At 61.0% G+C, this 17,461-nt stretch overlaps 2 protein-coding genes across 8 annotated transcripts in view; one reads left to right on the forward strand and one right to left on the reverse strand.

Moving 5' to 3' along the window:
* The first annotated feature begins 84 nt into the window (after positions 1 to 84).
* ABTB1 (ankyrin repeat and BTB domain containing 1) lies at positions 85 to 5,799 on the forward strand. Of its 5 annotated transcripts, none has more exons than XM_082847317.1 (12): positions 85 to 191; positions 1,340 to 1,402; positions 1,496 to 1,551; positions 2,422 to 2,566; positions 2,693 to 2,852; positions 2,951 to 2,996; positions 3,259 to 3,360; positions 3,448 to 3,566; positions 3,816 to 3,911; positions 3,994 to 4,161; positions 4,937 to 5,137; positions 5,203 to 5,799. In XM_082847317.1, exons 1-12 carry the CDS (start codon positions 136 to 138, stop codon positions 5,407 to 5,409), a joined length of 1,419 nt encoding a protein of 472 aa, XP_082703443.1. In that variant the 5' UTR covers positions 85 to 135; the 3' UTR covers positions 5,410 to 5,799. The 5 variants fall into 5 exon arrangements, with proteins under 5 accessions (XP_082703443.1, XP_082703444.1, XP_082703445.1 ...); XM_082847318.1 differs by having other exon boundaries at positions 3,259 to 3,354; XM_082847319.1 differs by lacking the exon at positions 3,259 to 3,360.
* Positions 5,800 to 12,878: 7,079 nt separating this feature from the next.
* Positions 12,879 to 17,461, reverse strand: part of MGLL (monoglyceride lipase) — a 107,982-nt gene continuing 103,399 nt past the window's right edge. For all 3 annotated transcript variants that reach the window (XM_082847764.1, XM_082847763.1, XM_082847765.1), the window contains one exon: positions 12,879 to 15,543. In XM_082847764.1, the coding sequence (XP_082703890.1) occupies positions 15,418 to 15,543 (126 nt within the window). In that variant the 3' untranslated portion in view covers positions 12,879 to 15,417. The remainder of the gene's footprint in view (positions 15,544 to 17,461) is intronic.

Consider the following 17,461-nt stretch of genomic DNA (forward strand, 5'->3'; position numbering starts at 1 on the left):
GGCACATCCCGGGTCGGTCCTCCGGGCGCCAGGCGCCGCTGCGGAGCGGGCGGGGCGCGGCGCGGCGTGTTTATATCCGGCGGGGCTTCGCCGCTGCCCTGGGGTCGCCAGGCCGGGGTCGGGGACGTCCGCGCCATGGATACCTGCGACCTGTTCTCCAGCTGCAGGAAGGGGGACGTGGGCCGAGTGCGGTGAGGAGCCGTGGCCCCGAGGAGGGTGTGAGTGGGCCGCCCGCGGAGCGCCTGGCCGGGGTGGGGGTGGGGGGCGGCCCGGGCGCCGAAGCAGGACCGCCCCGGTCCAGGCAGCTCTCTGAGCGGGGGCGCGGGGGTCGGGTGCTGGCGTGACTCTTTCCGGGAGTCCCGGAGGGGAGGACTGCCACGCGGACGCCCGGAGGAGGCGGAGAGGGGCAGAGAGAAGAGAAGGGCCCGGAGGTCAGACGCTGGGGGCAGGCCTGGGACGCCCCCTACGCGGCTCCTCTGATGAGCTGCGGACCCCGCGCTGGGAACGCCTGTGGCCCGGAACCAGACTCTGGTTCTCAGAAGTTTGGGAACTCCTAATTGCGGTTGACGCAGCCCGGGTGCTGCAATCGCCGTCTCCGCGGGCCGCACGGGGAGGGGAGCGGGCTGCTGATGTGGGATATGAGGCACCTGTTTTCCTTCCCCCATCTCTGGTCCCGACCTCCCCTGGCGCCCTCCCCTGGGCCAGTCGGGGACTTCCTGAGCCCCGCAGCTTCTCCGGGGTCCTCCCCAGGGTCGGGTGACACCTGGGAGTTGGTTGGTAGCCCCCAAAGTGTGGTGCACTCTGAGATCCAACCTGGGCGTCTCCTCGAAGTGGGTTCCTGTCCATCACCATTCTTGGTGGTCTCCCCTCACCCGTCTCCTCTGCTTTGTTTCCTGACTTCCGCCTTCTATATAATCTGTCCATTTTTCGTTTCCACGCTGCCAGGACGCCTGCAAGTCTCCTGGTCGTCCTGTCCACCTCCAGTCCCTCTGCCCTGGGAAGGCTAACCTGCCACCCCATGCAGCCCGAGGGTTCGGGTGGAGGCAGGGCCCCACCCCCTCCTCCTCCTTCCCTCCCTCCCTCCCTTCTTCCTTCCCTCCCTCCCTCCCCCCTCCCTCCCTCTCTTAAGCCTTCAGCCCAGATGCTCAGCCTCTTCAGCTCTGGGGCCTCCGACGCCCAGGGGCTCCCACATCCACTCTTCGTGGCTCCTTTGCCTTAAACGCCTGTCCTGCTCTGGTCTCTGCCCTCACCTGGGGAGGCTTTCCTCCTTCCCCTTCCGCAGGTCTCTTCTCCAGACCCCAAACCCATCCTGACCTAGGCTCTGACCTCCCCTGCCCAGGTACCTGCTGGAGCAGCGAGACGTGGAGGTGAATGTGCGGGACAAGTGGGACAGCACCCCCTTGTGAGTGCCGGGGGGGGGGGGGCAGGGGGGTGGGTAGGGTGGGCGGGGCCTGCAGGCCTGACAGCCCCCCTGCCCCGCCCATCTCCCCCTCAGGTACTATGCCTGCCTCTGTGGACACGAAGAGCTGGTGCTCTACCTGCTAGCCAACGGTGAGTGCGCAGGGCAGGGCTGGGTGGGGTGGTGGACGCGGGCTGTGCCCAGGGGCCCTGGCATCCCCTCTCAGTCCCGCACCCCGTCAGCAATGCCCTTAGCTCTGCCCTCAGAGCCGGTTCTCCCCTCAGCTCCGCAGCCCCGGGTCAGCGTCTCCCTGCGGCTGCCCCTCCCTGTCCTCTACCGTGTGTTGTCCTTGCCACAGTGGGCATGCCCCACGGCCAGTGTGACCTGCTTCCTGGCCTGAGTGGCTTCCCCGCTGTGTTTCCCATGAGCTAGAGAACCTGGCCTGCCCTGAGCTGCTCCGTGACGGGCTCCCCCTCCCGCCCCACCAGCCCTCTGCTGCCTCCCCACGTGCCCCTCAGGGCCTTTGCACTTGCTGTTCTCTTTGCTCAGAAGGCCTTTCCCAGGTCTTGGCATGGCTCTCACTCATTTCAGGTCTCTGCACCTTGTCTCTGCCACAGTGACCTTCCGCAGCCTCTCCTGTGGCAGCTGCCACCACTGTCACCCTTCATCTTGCTTAGCTTTTTTTTCAGAGCACCTGACGTCATTTGCTAACCTGTGTATGTCTTTCTGCCCCAGGAACCTCAGTTAGGTGAGGACGGGGACTCTTCTGCCTAGGGTGTGTCCCCAGACCGCCAGTGCACAGATTAGGGCCGGCCTCCAAGCCGTCTGTTTTGTGTGGTGTGTGGCGTGTGGCGTGTGCCTGGGCCCCGGCGGGGAGGATGCTGGGGCACGAGCAGGCCCAGGGCGACTCGGGCCCTGTAGGTGGGGTAGGGAGGGGGAGTTGCGCCTCTCCCCCAGGCCCCTCCCCAGCTGTGGCGGGCAGCCCCACGGCCCTGCAGATTGGGCAGCCCTGCCGTCCCCAGGAGCCCGCTGCGAGGCCAACACCTTCGATGGGGAGCGCTGTCTCTACGGGGCCCAGAGCGAGGCCATCCGCCGGGCCCTGCGTGACTACAAGCAGGTGACGGCCTCCTACCGGCGGCGGGACTTCTACTACAGCTGCCTGCTGCGGTGAGACTGAGCGCGAGACACCCTGCACAGAGGCTCTGCGGTGGGCGTGGCCGGTGTGGGGCCGAGGGGGGGCAGTGGGGGGACATGGGGGGCGGCACTGCTGAGCACCCCCTCCACTGCCCCCAGCCTCCTGGAGCAGGGCATCCACAGCGACGTGGTCTTCTTAGTGCACGGCAAGTCCTTCCGGGCACATCGCTGCATCCTGGGTGCTCGCAGCACCTACTTCGCACACATGCTCGACACCAAATGGAAGGGCAAGAGTGTCGTGGTCCTCAGGCACCCTCTGGTGCGTCCCTCCCGGGGATGGGGAGGGCAGAGGGTGAGCAGGGAATTTGTGTTGAGCGGCTGTCTCTGACCTTGTCTCCCTGCGGTCTCTGCCTGCAGATCAACCCCGTGGCCTTTGGGGCCCTCCTGCAGTACCTGTACACAGGTGAGCCCTGGGTCTGGGTAGGGAAGGGCTGCAGCACACCCAGACGTGGCTTTGGCACCACTTTTTCTCTCCTGGGGCTCATCCCCTGGGGTGCAGGGTGGTTCCAGCTGCCTCCTGGGCTGGCTTTTCCCGCCCACAGAGGAGCCCTTCTCGTCTGTCCCGGGTCCTGTAGAACTCGGGTGGTGGGCCCAGGCACGGCCGTGGGGCAGCCGAGGGCCCCCTCAGGCTCTGAGCCTCCCCCCAGCCCTGCACCCATACCCAGGCTGCCTGGACGTCGGTGTGGAGCACGTCGGCGACTGTGAGCGTCTGGCCAAGCAGTGCCAGCTGTGGGACCTGCTCGGCGACCTGGAGGCCCAGTGTGAGTGTGCGTGTCCAGGACTTGGGGCCCGGGGCCTCAGGCAGCAGCTGGCGGGCCGCCCGGCTCCCTGAAGCTGCGTTCTCCCCTCCACAGTGGCTTCCAAGCCAGGCACGTGTGTGAAGGTGCTGACCATTGAGTCCCCCCAGGCAGACCCCCGGTTGCGGGAGGACCTGGCCCTGCTGGCCGACTGTGCCCTGCCCCCCGAGCTCCGGGTAAGCGCACCCGCCTGGGCTGGGCTTGTGGGTAGCGGGCGTGTCTGGGGATGGGGATGCGGTTTAAACCTAGAGCCCAGTTGCTTCCCTTTTCTGAGCTGGCCTGCTTGCTTTAGTTGTCTTGTATCTAAGTCAACGCGGGGCAGCGGTCGTCCTCCAGGATGAGCTAGAACGGGCTCTTGGCCGGGGCCGGCTGCTCTCCCGTCTCCTGCCTGCTCTGGTGGCACCTGCTCTGCTGTCCCCCACCAGGGTGATCTTGGCGAGCTGCCCTTCCCTTGCGACGGCTTCAGCAGCTGTCCTGATGTCTGCTTCCGAGTGGACGGTTACAGCTTCCTCTGTCACAAGGTACGAAGTTTTTTCCCTCCGGACCCCGGGCCAGCTCCTCCAGGCACAAGTCTTGGCCCATCCTGAGCCCCGCCTCCCACAGGCCTTCTTCTGTGGCCGCAGCGATTACTTCCGGGCCCTGCTGGATGACCACTTCCGCGAGAACGAGGAGCTGGAGGCATCAGGCGGCCTCCTGGCCGTCACCCTGCACGACGTCTCGCCCGCCGTCTTCACCCATGTGCTGTACTACGTCTACAGCGACCACACCGAGGTGTGCGCGCTGGGCAGGGCTTGGGGGAGCCACACAGGCCACGTCACCACGGGGCTTAGAGGGAGCGCCCAGGTCTGGACTGGCTCTGAGAGGCCTGTTCTCCATGAGGCTGGGGTGTGGGTCCTGGGTGAACTTTTGTATCAGGTGGAGGGGCCCTGGTTCCAGGGCAAGAATGAGTGACAAGACTCATGGCATGAGCACCTGGCACTTGGAGACAGTGTAGCCACCTGAGGTCCCCAAGTTTTCCAGCCACGGGGTGGGCGGGGACAGTCACCCTGAATTCCTGCAACAGTGGGGATGCGTTGGGGTCACCACAGGGCCCTTACTTAGGCTGCCCCGAGGCAGCTGCCCCAGGTGAGGAGGCGGCAGGTGTGCGCTGCCTGCTTGTGCGCGTGTGTGCTGGTCACTGTAGTTAGTTAGTTAGTAATATGGTGACCGAGGAAGGTGGTTTGTTTCTTGTTTCTCTGCGGTGAGTGCCCAGGGCAGGGTTAGCACACTTCCTCCCAGAAGGGGTCAGTGGGCTGTAGGATCCCTGTCACAGCTGCTCCCAGAGAACGGGGTGACGGCCAAGCAGGTGCCCCCGCGTGCACTGGGTGAAAGTTGCACCCAGCTTCCCTCGTCCTCTGGAGGCCGTGCCTGCCACAGCAGGTGGGGAACACGGGCTCTGGCTGCGGGGCTCGGGGCAGAGCTGGCCTGCAACGTGAGCCCCTGGCTCGGCCCGTGGACCCCATTCTTAAGTCTCGGGTGCCCTTCCTCACCTCCGTTCTCTTCGCAGCTGCCTCCCGAGTTGGCCTACGACGTGCTGAGTGTGGCCGACATGTACCTGTTGCCAGGCCTGAAGCAGCTGTGTGGCCGTGGCCTGGCCCAGCTGCTGGACGAGGACAGCGTGGTGGGCGTGTGGCGCGTGGCCAAGCTGTTTGGCCTGGCACGCCTGGAGGACCAGTGCACGAAGTACATGGCCAAGGTCATCGAGAAGGTGAGCGTGGGCCCGGGGTGGCTGAGGGTGGGCGGCGGGCGTGCCCTGAGCTGGCCTGTCCGCAGCTGCTGGAGCGGGAGGACTTCGTGGAGGCGGTGAAGGAGGAGGCCGCGGCCGTGACGGCCCGGCAGGAGACGGACTCCATCCCGCTGGTGGACGACATCCGCTTCCACTTGGGCAGCGCCGCGCAGACGTGCAGCGCCATGGAGCAGGCAGAGCGGCAGCTGCGGGCGCTGGAGGACCTGCTGGCGTCCGTCGGCCTGGACTGCTGAGGGCTGCGCTCCGTGTGGTCTGTGAGCTCAGGGCGTCACCGCGCCGGCAGGCGCTCGGCGGGGCTCCCCTCCTCTTTGTGCCTGGGGACCCCGGGGAGGGGCACCTTGGGATGAGGCCTCTCCTGCAGCACAAACCAGCCCCAAGGCCCTGGGGCTGGGCACCACTCAGGGAAACCTGGGGGGCCGTTTCTTAGGGCCTCCCTCCCCCGTCCCACCTGCTCCTGGCCCCTCCTCGCATGCTTTCCTGGGCGGAGGCGGCAATAAAGCTTGAATTCACCGTGGGAGCCTGTGTACCAGGGACAGGGTCAGGGGAGCTCGGGTCAGGGCCCCGCATCTGTGGGTCTGAGTAGGCAGCCCCTCTGATGACCAGACTCCCCTTGGGGACAGGGTTTCCCCTTGGCCCTGGGGGGTTTCGCGGGGCCAGAGGTGTTTGCCCTCAGGTGAGCTAAGGCGGGGCGCTTCCGAGCTCGCTTACTGAGCAGCTGCTCATACGGCTCGCCGTGGGGCCTCAGCCCAGCCTGCATCTTGGGGCGCAGGGCCCCAGCTAAACGGACCTGGCCTGGCTCCCTGCACCCGCCTCAGCCACTGGCTGTGGTGCGTATCAGTCCAGGGGGTGCTGAGGATGGAAGCCACTGTTTTACCCTCAGCCCAGGGCCTCCTCGAAGTGAACGCTGTTGAATCAAAAATTTCCATACATTTTACTAGGAAATATTGTATGCATTCTATTCCATCACAAGATCCCACTGGGAAAAACAGATCAACCGTTAACAGAGTAAGCAAAAACAGAAAAGAAAAACGGCTTGTACGTAAAGTGGAGTGTAAGGGCGAAGAGGGCCTGCCGGCGGGGCAGCGGCCACAAGCCGGCCAACCGTGCTGTGCCGAGTCCTGGGATCCTGTTTTGAAATGTCAGTATTTAGTTTATCATTAATTTTGATTTAAAAGTAAAGTATTACATTAAAATATTGCATATTTTTAATGACTACGATTTTTGGTGCACCCTGTGTGCCTGAGGGGAGTGCCTCACTTGCCTCGCCCTAGTCCTGGCCCTTACCCAAAGATGATACACATTTTTTTAACCCATCCTATAATAATCTTCCCACCTGCCAAAAAAAAAAAAAAAGGCATGCATATGTTTGCTCCTCTACCTGGAAAACTCCTACATAGCTTTCAGTGTCCGCCTCAACGCGGCAGAGTGAGGAGGAGTGAGGGTGCCGTCACAAAGTTAGGAGTGCTCTTGCCAGGGCGAGGGGCAGCCTTCATTCCTGGAGCACTCTACTAGCATAAAAATTCTCACTTTGGTAAAAGTCTGAAGCACAGCCTCAGGCAGGGACTTCTGCAGGGAGGGGCCCTGGAGCCAGGAAGCTGCCCTCAGGCACTCCAGCCCCCCACCCCCTGCCAGTGGCTTAGTTCTCGGAGTCCCATCAGCACCCTGCACCTGGGTGGTCACCACCTGCACCTCGGGGAGGCAGCGGCTGTCTTGCACGTGGGCCGGGGACCTGGGCTAGAGCACATGAGAGCCCCAGCATCCTTATCGGTCTAAGTGGGAGCAGTACTACCAACCACCAAACCTGGAGTGAGACGGGGTCCTGAGGAGGCACCAGCAGGGGTGGGGCTCAGCCCACTGAACCTTTCCTGGAAGATAGAACCCGAGCAATTGTGGGCACACGGTGTAGCCCCTTCTTACCCATGGAGTCGTGGAGATGGACACCCGTGTTCTCCTGATTCCTCGGCCCTCGAGGTAGTTGTCACCCAGCCTCCACGGTAGCCGCCTCCTGCCAGCTCGGCCCCAGTTGGGGCCCTGCCTCACCTCCAGCTCACTCTCACCTGCCGTGTTGGCATCTGCCAGGTGGATGCTGAGCCCAGGTCTCCCCTCCTGGAAAGCCTGGGGTGCATGCCTGGTTCCTGGGCACAGCCTGCTGTCTCTCTGAGCTCTGTGCCCGCCCTTTGCTGTGGGCACCTGGCTCATTTCCCAGCTTCCCTGCCTTGAGCCGTGGCCACGCCACCAGGTCCTAGATGTGAGCAGAAACGGCAGATGGGGTCTCTGGTTTCGTCCTTGCAAAGCTCACCCTGCCCCTCTCCTTTCCTCCCTCCCAGTGGGCTGGGATGAGGATGCTGTGGCAGGAGCAGCCTCCTTGGTCCACGGGCTGGAAGCCACACACTCAGGGCCGTGAGTGGGACAGCAGCTGCTGCTCCCACCCAGCCCCCACCTGGCCACCGCCGTGTCCTCTACCCCAGGCTCCAGACACCTCCGGTCAGGGCGGGTGGCTCCCCCCACGCACCGTCCCGGGCGGGGTGCTGCTGCTGCTGGAGATCTCCGTCCCTGAGTCCCAGTCCTGGGACCAACCTGTGCTCCCTTCCCATCTACCCCGAGCCCCTCGGAGACGCCCCTCTCATGCTCACCTCGTGCTCTCCCCCGCTGGGCCAGCCTGGCGCTCCATCGTCCCTCTTCCTGCCCCACCAAGATGAGGCAAGCTGTGTCACCCCGTCCTGGATCTGGGGGCAGCCCCAAGACCATGGGGCACCTGCCACGTGATGGCCCTCAGCAGGAGTCTGTGCTCCATGGGTGCTCCCAGGAGGCAGGAACAGCCCAGAGAGGACACTGCCCACAGTCAACCCTTTGAGGCTTGGGCTGTAGGAGGAGTGCAGGCCTCGGGAGGGGGCCGTCCTTCAGGTCTACATGCCACCCAGGGGGCCTCTGCACAGGGCACGGCCAGCTCTGGCCACCCCGTGGGACCTATTCCAAAATGATTGAAAATTTCATCACAAGTCATCTCAGGAGAGCAGCTCACCTCCTCTCACGAGCACACCAACATCACAACCACCTGCAGAACCACCATCCACGGAAAAGACCAAACCCTGCCAGAAAATATCTTCTGTAGCTAAAGACGTAGAGAAGGAACGACGACGAGACAGTAGGAGTCCCTTAGCCCAGGTGGGCGACCCACACACTGGAGAATGATGACCCTGCAGAGGTTCCCCCCGAGGAGTGAGAGCTCTGAGCCCCACGTCGGGCTTCCCAGCCCGGGGGTCCGGCACCGGGAGCCCCCAGAGCATCTGGCTGTGAAGACAGCGGGCCTTGACTGCAGGGGCCCCACAGGACGAGGGAGCAGAGACCCCAGTCCTCAAGGGCCGCACAAAACCTCACACGCACCAGAACCCAGGGCAGAAGCAGTAATTTGATGGGAGCCTGGGCCAGACCTACCTGCTGTTCTTGGAGGGTCTCCTGCAGAGGTGGGGGGCGGTTGAGGCTCACCCTGGGGACGCAGACGCCGGTGGCAGATACACTGGGGGACATTCGGCCCGTGAACACAGCTGCTGTGCTGCTGGGCTGACATCTTGGCCTGTGAGCGCCAAGACCAAGCACCACCCAACAGCCTGTGGGCCCAGTGCTGGGAGCCTTGGGTCAAACAGCCCCCTGGGGGACAGAGCCCCACCCGTCAGCTGACAGGCTGCCTTGGGACCTGCTGAGCTCACAGCCCCCTGGGACACGGCCCTGCCCACCAGACGGCGCAGCTCCACCCACCAGTGGGCAGGCACCTGCCCTACCCTCCAGGGAGCCTGCTCAGGCCGCTAGACCAGCCTTGCCCAGCAGGGGGCAGACACCAGACCAAGAAAACCACAGCCCTAAAACTGGGCAACTATATGTAAAACAATGAAATTACCGTAAGTCCCCTACATACAAACCTTCAAGTTGCGAACGAAATATGTGTTCCACTAACGTCAGGCGTGAGTGAAACTGCAGCTCGCCCTCCGTCTCCTATTGCTGACGATGCTTCAGCTCTACCGTCTCCCACCTCCTCTCCCTCCTCAGTCAGTAACTCTTCTTGCCTGTTCACTTGATGCCAGCCCTTGTATCCCAGCTGTTGCACTACTGTACTTTTCAAGGTACTGTACTGTAAGATTAAAAATGTTTTGGGCTTCCCTGGTGGTGCAGTGGTTGAGAGTCCGCCTGCCGATGCAGGGGACACGGGTTCGTGCCCTGGTCCGGGAAGATCCCACATGCCGCGGAGTGGCTGGGCCCGTGAGCCATGGCCACTGAGCCTGCGCGTCCGGAGCCTGTGCTCCGCAACGGGAGAGGCCACAACAGTGAGAGGCCCGCAGACTGCAAAAAAAAAAAAAAAAAAAAAAAAAGAAAAAGTTTTATTTTTTGTGTTTATGTATTATTTGTGTGAAAAGCCTTATAAACCTATTACAGTACAGTACTACACAGCCCATTGTGTTAGCTGGGTACCTAGGCTAACTTTGTTGGACTTATAAACAAACGACTTACGAATGTGCTCTAGGAACAGAACTCATTCCTATGTAGGGGACTTACTTTAGAACATCCTCTAACACCATACACAAAATAAACTCGAAATGGATTAAAGACCTAAATGTAAGGCTGGATACTGTGGAACTCTCACAGGAAAACACAGGCAGAACACTCTATGACACAAATCGCAGCAAGGTCTCTTGCAATCCACCTCCTAGAGTAACAGAAATAAAAACCAAAGTAAACAAAGGGGACCTAAATAAACTTAAAAGCTTTTGCACAGCAAAGGAAACCATAAAGAATAAAGACAACCCACAGAATGTGAGAAAATACTGGCAAACAAAGCAACCGACAAGGGATTAATCTCCAAAACATATCAGCTCATGCAGTTCAATATCAAAAAACCAAACCCCATCAAAAAATGGGCAAATGATCTAGATAGATATTTCTCCAGAGAAGACATACAGATGGCCAAGAGGCACATGAAAAGATGCTCAACATCACTAATAGAGAAATGCAAATCAGAACCACAATGAGGTATCACTTCACACCCGTCAGAATGGCCATCATCAAAAAATCTAGAAACAATAAATGCTGGAGAGGGTGTGGAGAAAAGGGAACCCTCCTACACTGTTGGTGGGAATGTGAATTGATACAGCCACTATGGAGAACGGTATGGAGGTTCCTTACAAAACTAAAAATAGAACTACCATATGAGCCAGCAATTCCACTCTTAGGCATATATCCGGAGAAAACCATAATTTGAAAGGATACATGCACCCCAGTGTTCACTGCAGCACTGTTTACAATAGCCAGGACATGGAAACAACCTAAATGTCCATCGACAGAGGAATGGATAAAGAAGACGTGGTACAGATATACAATGGAATATTACTCAGCCATCAAAGAGAATGAAGTAATGCCATCTGCAGCTACATGGAGGACCCAGAGATGATCACACTACGTAAATCAGACAGAGAAAGACAAATACCATATGATATCACTTATGTGTGAAATCTAAAAGAAAAAAAGGAAAAAAAGATACAAATGAACTTATTTGCAAAACAGACACACAGACTTAGAAAACAAACTTATGGTTACCAAAGGGGAAACGTGGGGGCAGAGGAGAGATAAATTAAGAGTTTGGGATTAACATATACACACTACTATATATATAATAGGTAATAAACAAGGACCTACTGTATAGCACAGGGAACTCTACTCAATATTCTGTAATAACCTATGTGGGAAAAGAATCTGAGAAACAGTGTATATATGTATAACTGAATCACTTAGCTGTACACCTGACTGAAACTAACACAACATTATAAATCAACTATACTCCAATATAAAATAAAAATTAAATTTAAAAAAAAAAGAAAAGAAAACCACAGTCCTGCAGCTTGTGGACCCAGCCTGCCCAGAGCAGGCCAGATCCGCCCTGGGACCAGCTGGGCCCCGGCCCTGCCCACCGGCAGGTCACCGCAAGCTTCAGGACACCCTGGACCCCAGACCCAACTGTGTCAGGAACCGCTCCCCCACTGGCCATCCAACACCAGCTCTGGGAACCCTGGGCCCGGCTCCGCCTGGCAGTAGACCGGCACTAACCCCAGGACCTGGCCTCACCCGCCAGTGTGTGGGCAGCATCCCAGGGTCTCCTGGACCCCGACTCTGCCCACCAGGGAGCCAGCAGTAGCCTGGGGTCCCCTAGGACTCCACAACCCGCCGCCTCGTGACCAGACCCCGCTAACCAGCAGCCAGCGGCATCCACACGTGGCAAGGCCTGGCGACCAGCCAGGCCAGGGGCCGACCAGGCCCACCAGACGCCCCACGCGCTCAGCCCCCTGCCACAGAAGGGCTCGCGCAGCCCCCCAGAGCATGCAGCTTGGGTGACGAGAGGAGAGGGCGCCGCTGGGGCACAGGACGCCTCCTACACAGGCCCCCGCTCCAAGGTCGAGAAACGCCACTAGCAGACATAAAATACAAATAGCAACTCAGACACACCGAGGGGGCAGAGGAACATGTTCCAGACGAAGGAGAAGACAAAGCCCAGAAGAACTAAGTGACGTGGAGCTGGGCGACCTGCCCGAGGAAGCGTCCAGAGCAGCGACCCTGAGGACGGTCCAGGAACTCGGGAGGAGAACCATGCCCGGAAAGACTGAGGATTTCAAGCCAGCAACAGCAGAACATTAAACCCAAGGGGGCCCTTGGAGGTGTGGCCTGGGTGAGGGCACGGGCGCCCACCAAGAAGTGGGCCCTGCGCCTATAACCCCAGTTCCAGGCTCCAGCCTGGCCCACAGAGAGCACTGGTCCCCCACCCCCTCCCTCCCTGGACAGATATTTACCAGGGACCGCTGGAAGCCACACAGAGGTCTGACGCGAGGACCCGGCTCCCGCAGCTCAGCTCCGGTGGGGGGACAGGGCTATCGAGGGTCCACAGAACGCGGTCGAGTCAGATGGCAGTGGCTGTGCTGCAGGAGTGGTGGCGGGGGCCAGGGAGTGGGTAGCTCCACACAGGGTGGTGAGAAGGCTCCACAGAGAGGCTGGCGTGTGGCCACGGGCCCAGGGCCTGCAGGCTTGGGAGGGCCGTGGCCGCCTCTGCATGAGATGGGACCACGAGGGCTGGAGTGGGAAGGGCCACCGCCTGACTCGTTGAACACCCGCTCTGGTCGCTATGTGGGAAAAGACCAATGGGACACAAGTCGGGAGATGGGGCACCCAGAGGAGGCTGCTGTGGCCACTGGCAGGAGGGGACAGTGACTGCCCTGGGGCCAGTGGGGCCAGAGGGAGATGGTCTGCCTGGACAGACAGGCAGCCGACAGCCTCTGCTTCTGGGTCAGGCGCAGGGGGGACGGAGGGAGGGGTGCAGGCACCTGCCCGAGCTGGGGTCTCCTGCGCTCAGGTGGGCGAGGCAGAGGTGCAGCCACGGGGGAGGAGATCAGAACTTATTTCTAAATTGTCAGAAGTTACGTGGGACTGTGGAGGAGGGTCAGCCGTGGAGCCCAGAACTGGGGCGGCCCGGCCTCTGGTGGCAGCGGTGGCCGCGCCTGTACGAGAAAGCTGGTGTGCAGTCCGCTCCGCAAGAGGGACGGTCAGGTCCGCATACTGGGGTGTATCAGGGGACCGGCCCAGACCCCCAGTGCAGCCTCGCAAAGGGCCGCTGGTCTCTCCACAAGGGACGTTGCAGTCAGATCACACAGACAGGCAGACGACACCATCAGAAAACATGTGTTTATTAGGGTTAGCTGTGGCAGACGTTGGTGCGTTAAGAGCTCTAATACACGGGTCCCCACTAACAGCGTACGTGTAGGAAGGTGGCTGAGCGGCAGCAATGACAATAACCAGTAAATTGCTTATGATCCTAACAGGCTGATGCCAGCAGTTGGTGAAGGAAAAAGCAGGAGGGTGGGGCCCTGCAGGGAGTTTCCAGAGCCCCCAAGAGCCAAGGGGAAGCTGGGGTCACCACTCCCCATCCCAGCAAAGGGATGGGCCCTGGCGGGGTTGGGACCTCCAGTGGCTGCAGGTGGCATCTTTTCCTAGAGATTTTTTCAGGCCTGAAACCACTCTGTGTGGCCCAGCGTGGCCTCTGAGTTACAGGGCGGCACCGAGTTCACAGGCGTGCTTGGGCCCAGCGTCCCGAGTAATATGTCCGTCCTCCCAGGCGTGGTTTGGATAGGCTGCATGTCCAGGGCCCCTCTGTGGCCGCTGTCCTCCTGTCACCTAGAGCCCAGGCCGTGTGTGACCTCGCTTCCTTTCCAAGCCCAGCTCCCCTGCACCACGGCGATGGCATGGCGCTGGTGCTCCAGGTATGGGCACGGAGCCGCCAACATGGAGGGTGACCCCAGTTCAAGACTTGCTCGGTGCAGCAAGGACGGGGGGTGCCCCCTGGGGGCCCTCCAGACGCTGCTACCTGCACCCCTGACTCAGCAGGTGGACGTACCCTGTGTCCCCTCCCAGATGAGGAAACAGTCCTTGTTTCAAATAACTTTTCTTTTAAATATGGGCGATTCTTTAACCAGATCTGTAAAGGTGACTGAAGATGCCTCTGTAAGAGCTTTCAGATAAATAAATTCATGCATCGAAAGCTCACTGGTCAACCCACGGGCCTGGTATTTACTCTGGGATATGGCCTTGCCACGGCGTGCGTGCTTCTGGGAGGTGGGGGTGGGCTGTGACCTGCAGGCGGGACAGCTGGGCGCCTGGGGTTTGTGGGTGGAGTTCCTGCCGGTCCTTAGCCCGAGAGCAGGAACTTTCTCACGGCTGCCCAGCTGGGCAGGTGGGGCCGACCTCTCTGCATTTTCTACATGTTTTTCTCCTCCGAAGAGAAGCCAGAGGAATAAGACGTGCCGATGAAGCCGCTCTGTGGGGACCCAGGCGCCGTCCCCCGGGGCTGGGCGCCTCTCCCTCCCAAGGGGCAGGGGCAGCAGGACACGCACCAAGGCCCCCGCCAGCTAACGGTCGCTGGGGTGAGCAGCTCGGGGGCCCTCGGAGGTGGACTGAGAAGCAGACCTGGAAGAACACGGCACACATGGGGCATCAGCTCCCAGCGCTGGAGGGGGAAGGAAGTGGGGAGTCCTGCCCCCAGCCTCTGCGTCAGGCAGGGAAGCCTTGGGGTGGCGGGACCGCACCTCCCCCAAGGTTCCATGCCCCGGCAGCTCCATCCCCACCACGGCCACATCTGCAGGTGGGGCCTCAAGACCTGACAGCGAGTCCCATTTCAAAGTCAGAGTACCCCCCAGGTGGGTGGTGACCCCGTTTACTTCTGGCGCAATTGAGGGCCAAGGGGTGGGGGGCTGCGGGTTTGGCACCGAGAAAGGCAGCGGGGCTGCTGTGGCCTCAGGCCTGCAGCCGTGGGCAGGGCCACCGCGTGGGGAGCTTCTCCGGCCACCAGAGGTAGCTGTGCTGCCAGCACCGAGGCTCCCAGGGCGGCTGCGGCCCGGCAGGCGGGAACTGGGACAGGCCTGTCCCGCACGGGGCTCCTAGACCCGCCCCCCGGGGCTGCATAGGGCTGTCGGGCATCCATGCCTTCAAGGCCCCTGGTTCCCCGCCCCCCCCCCCCCCCCCCCGGCTCTGCTTCAGAACAGACGCTATACACACGAGGCACTCCATCTCCAACACAACCATCCTCTGAGCCCCAGGTAACACTAGTCAGCGACGGACAGCCGCCCTGATGTGCCCCGCGGAGGGAAGGGGCGAGGGTGCCTCTTCTGGGCCAAGCCCCACCTGCCCCACAGCCCACCCCGGGCTCCCGGCGGACAAGGAGCTGACGCGGGTCACGGGTGGACACGTGCTGAGGAAGTGCAGGCATGTTCTGGGCCGCGGCGGCGCCAGTCTGCCGGGGAAGTGGATGCCGCCCCGCACCCGGCGGCCAGAGGGGGCCCCAGCCGAGGCAGTGAGGGCGGGGCGCGGGGTGGCGGGAGGGGACCCCTCCAGTTATTGCAGCGGGGGTCCTGGGACCCTGCGGAGCGGGAGAGGCGGGGCAGGGCTCTGCGGCCTAAGGCCTTCCAGCACATTCTCTGGGAAGTGCTGTGACCTCCTATTTTTGCATAAAGTGTCCACCACTTAAGGCAGATCCAGTGGCGGACGGCCTGATGTGCGACAAGACTGTCTTTTTTCTTTTTTTTTAGTAAATTGCGCTAGGGATTCCTCCAATTTGTGATTTTTGTTTGTTTGTTGGCAAGCCACATCTAAGAAGCCAGCTCCTGCCCTTCCTCTGCCTGCTTCCCCGACTGTGGCCCGACGGCTGGCCAGGGCACTCAGGGCGGGGACCCCGTTCCTGCCGCCGCTGTCCTTTGAGAGACCCACGTGTTTATCTCACGGAAGACGGAGTTGGTCACTTCAGGAAGCTCTTTGTGGAGGATGTGGTAGGCACCTTCGTAAATCTGCAATTAGGAAAGACAGGAAGTCACGGCTACTGCGAGTGACATGTGGGCAAGGCGGCCGGGCAGCGGATGGAGAGGACCCCCTCTCCACGCACCCACGCCTGGTCAGCAGGTGGTGCTGCAAACAGCTGGCAAGGTCCCAACATGTTCATCAGATCCTTTCTTGAACCACTGTCCCCTCTCCACGCCACTCCCCCTCCAGCCTTGCCCCACCTGCGCCTCCTCTCCTCCCTGTGGGACCCCAGCCTGACCCGGCTGACCCTCACTCCTACCCGCCCACGGCGGTGGTCCTGACACCAGCCCCACGGCCCTCACATAGCGGTGGCCGGGGATCACTTGCACTCTCGTAGGACTTGGCTTCTCGGCATCATTCAAAAGCTGGCCAGGGGAACCTTCTAGAAACACCTTCCTCCGTGGTTCCCACAGCTCTCGCCCCTCCTGGTCTTGTTCACGCCGCCCTCCTGAGCTGCAGGCTGGCGCGGCCGAGGCGGGGTCGGGCCTCTCCCCCTCTCCCCAGGAGCCCCGTCCAGGCCCCTGGCTGTAAACCCACCCGTGTGCTGATGACTCAGAATCTCTATCTCCAGCCAGACCTCCCCTGAACTCTCCATGTGTATAACCACCTGCCTACTTGCCATTTCAGCGATTTCTAACAGCTATCTCCAAGTCTGTTTTTTTCTTTAAACTGTAGTACACATCATATAACGTGAAATTTACCATCTTAACCACCTCTGAGTGTACGGCTCAGTGGTGTTAAGCATCTCTGCACGCGGTGCCGTATTCTCATCCTCCACAAGTGAACCCTGTCCCCATTACAGCGCCCTCCTCCCAGCCCTTGGAAACACCACCCGACTTTCTTTTCTTTTTCTTTTTTCGGCTGCGCCACTCGGCTTGCGAGATCTTAGTTCCCTGCCCAGGGCCCCAGCAGTGAAAGTGCGGAGCCCTAACTATTGGACCGCCAGGGAAGTCCCTCTACTTTCTGTTTCTATGAGCTCTGACTACTTTGCATACGTCATGTGCGTGGAATCACGCGCTATTTGGCCTTCTGTGACCGGCTCATTTCGCTGAGCACAGCCTCCTCCAGGCTCATCCGTGTGGCAACGGGCGTCAGAACTTCCCCCTTTTCGAGGTTGGAAAACACCCCCTTGCCTGGACGGACCACCTCCCCTCAGTGGGCACCGGGGCTGCATCCACCTCTTGGCCGCCGTGAACATGGGGTGGAAATATCTCTTCGAGACCCTGATTTCAATTCTTTTTCTGAATTTCAACTCTCTCTCGGGTGTGCCAGCGTGGGACTTGCGGCTGGGACCGTCTCCCGCCGTGATGGGAGTGGCGTTCCTTCCCCTCCTTCCTCCTGCTGTTCGTCCGGGCCTCCCTCTGGCAGGGGTGTTGGGCCAGGGGCTGCCACTCTTAGCCACGACGGAGAGGTGCTGGACAGTGCAGACACGTGAGAGCCTTTGTAGCACAGCGCGCTGGGTGCAGGGGGCTCGGGGCAGAGAGCTGAGTGCCAGTCCTGGCACCCATGCAGCAGGTGTGGCACCTGCGGGGAGCTGCCGCGTTCCCTATAACCTAGCGGGAGGTGGCCCTCGACTGGGGCGTCCACTCGGCCATGCCCAAGCTGGGGCAGCACTGTCCAGGGACACGTCTGTTCGCACGTGTGCCCCGGGGTGGCCGTCTGCCCAGCCGACCACGCAGAGCCACCTTCAGGCTCCGCTGCCACGTGGCAGGGACACAGTCGGTGCACCTGCTCTCTCCCCATCCTCCAGCCAGGGGTCTTCCCGGTTCAGACAGACACCCGGGAACTGCTCCACCTGGAACAGCATTTTCCATCCTGCTGTGTGTGACACGCCTAACGCTCTCTGAGGAGGACGACCTTTTCTGCCCGGAGGCCAGGTGCGGACGTGCCTCCCGGGGGCCAGGC

Source organism: Leucopleurus acutus, assembly GCF_964270905.1.
Source record: "Leucopleurus acutus genome assembly, chromosome: 10".
NCBI lineage: Eukaryota > Metazoa > Chordata > Mammalia > Artiodactyla > Delphinidae > Leucopleurus > Leucopleurus acutus.

Bases quoted from the DNA above. Each gene is read 5' to 3' on its own strand.
- ABTB1 (XM_082847317.1), top strand. From the start codon at position 136: ATGGATACCTGCGACCTGTTCTCCAGCTGCAGGAAGGGGGACGTGGGC. The intron at 1,403-1,495 runs GTGAGTGCCGGG...TCTCCCCCTCAG, and splicing joins AAGTGGGACAGCACCCCCTT to GTACTATGCCTGCCTCTGTG. The intron at 2,997-3,258 runs GTGAGCCCTGGG...ACCCATACCCAG, and splicing joins CCTGCAGTACCTGTACACAG to GCTGCCTGGACGTCGGTGTG.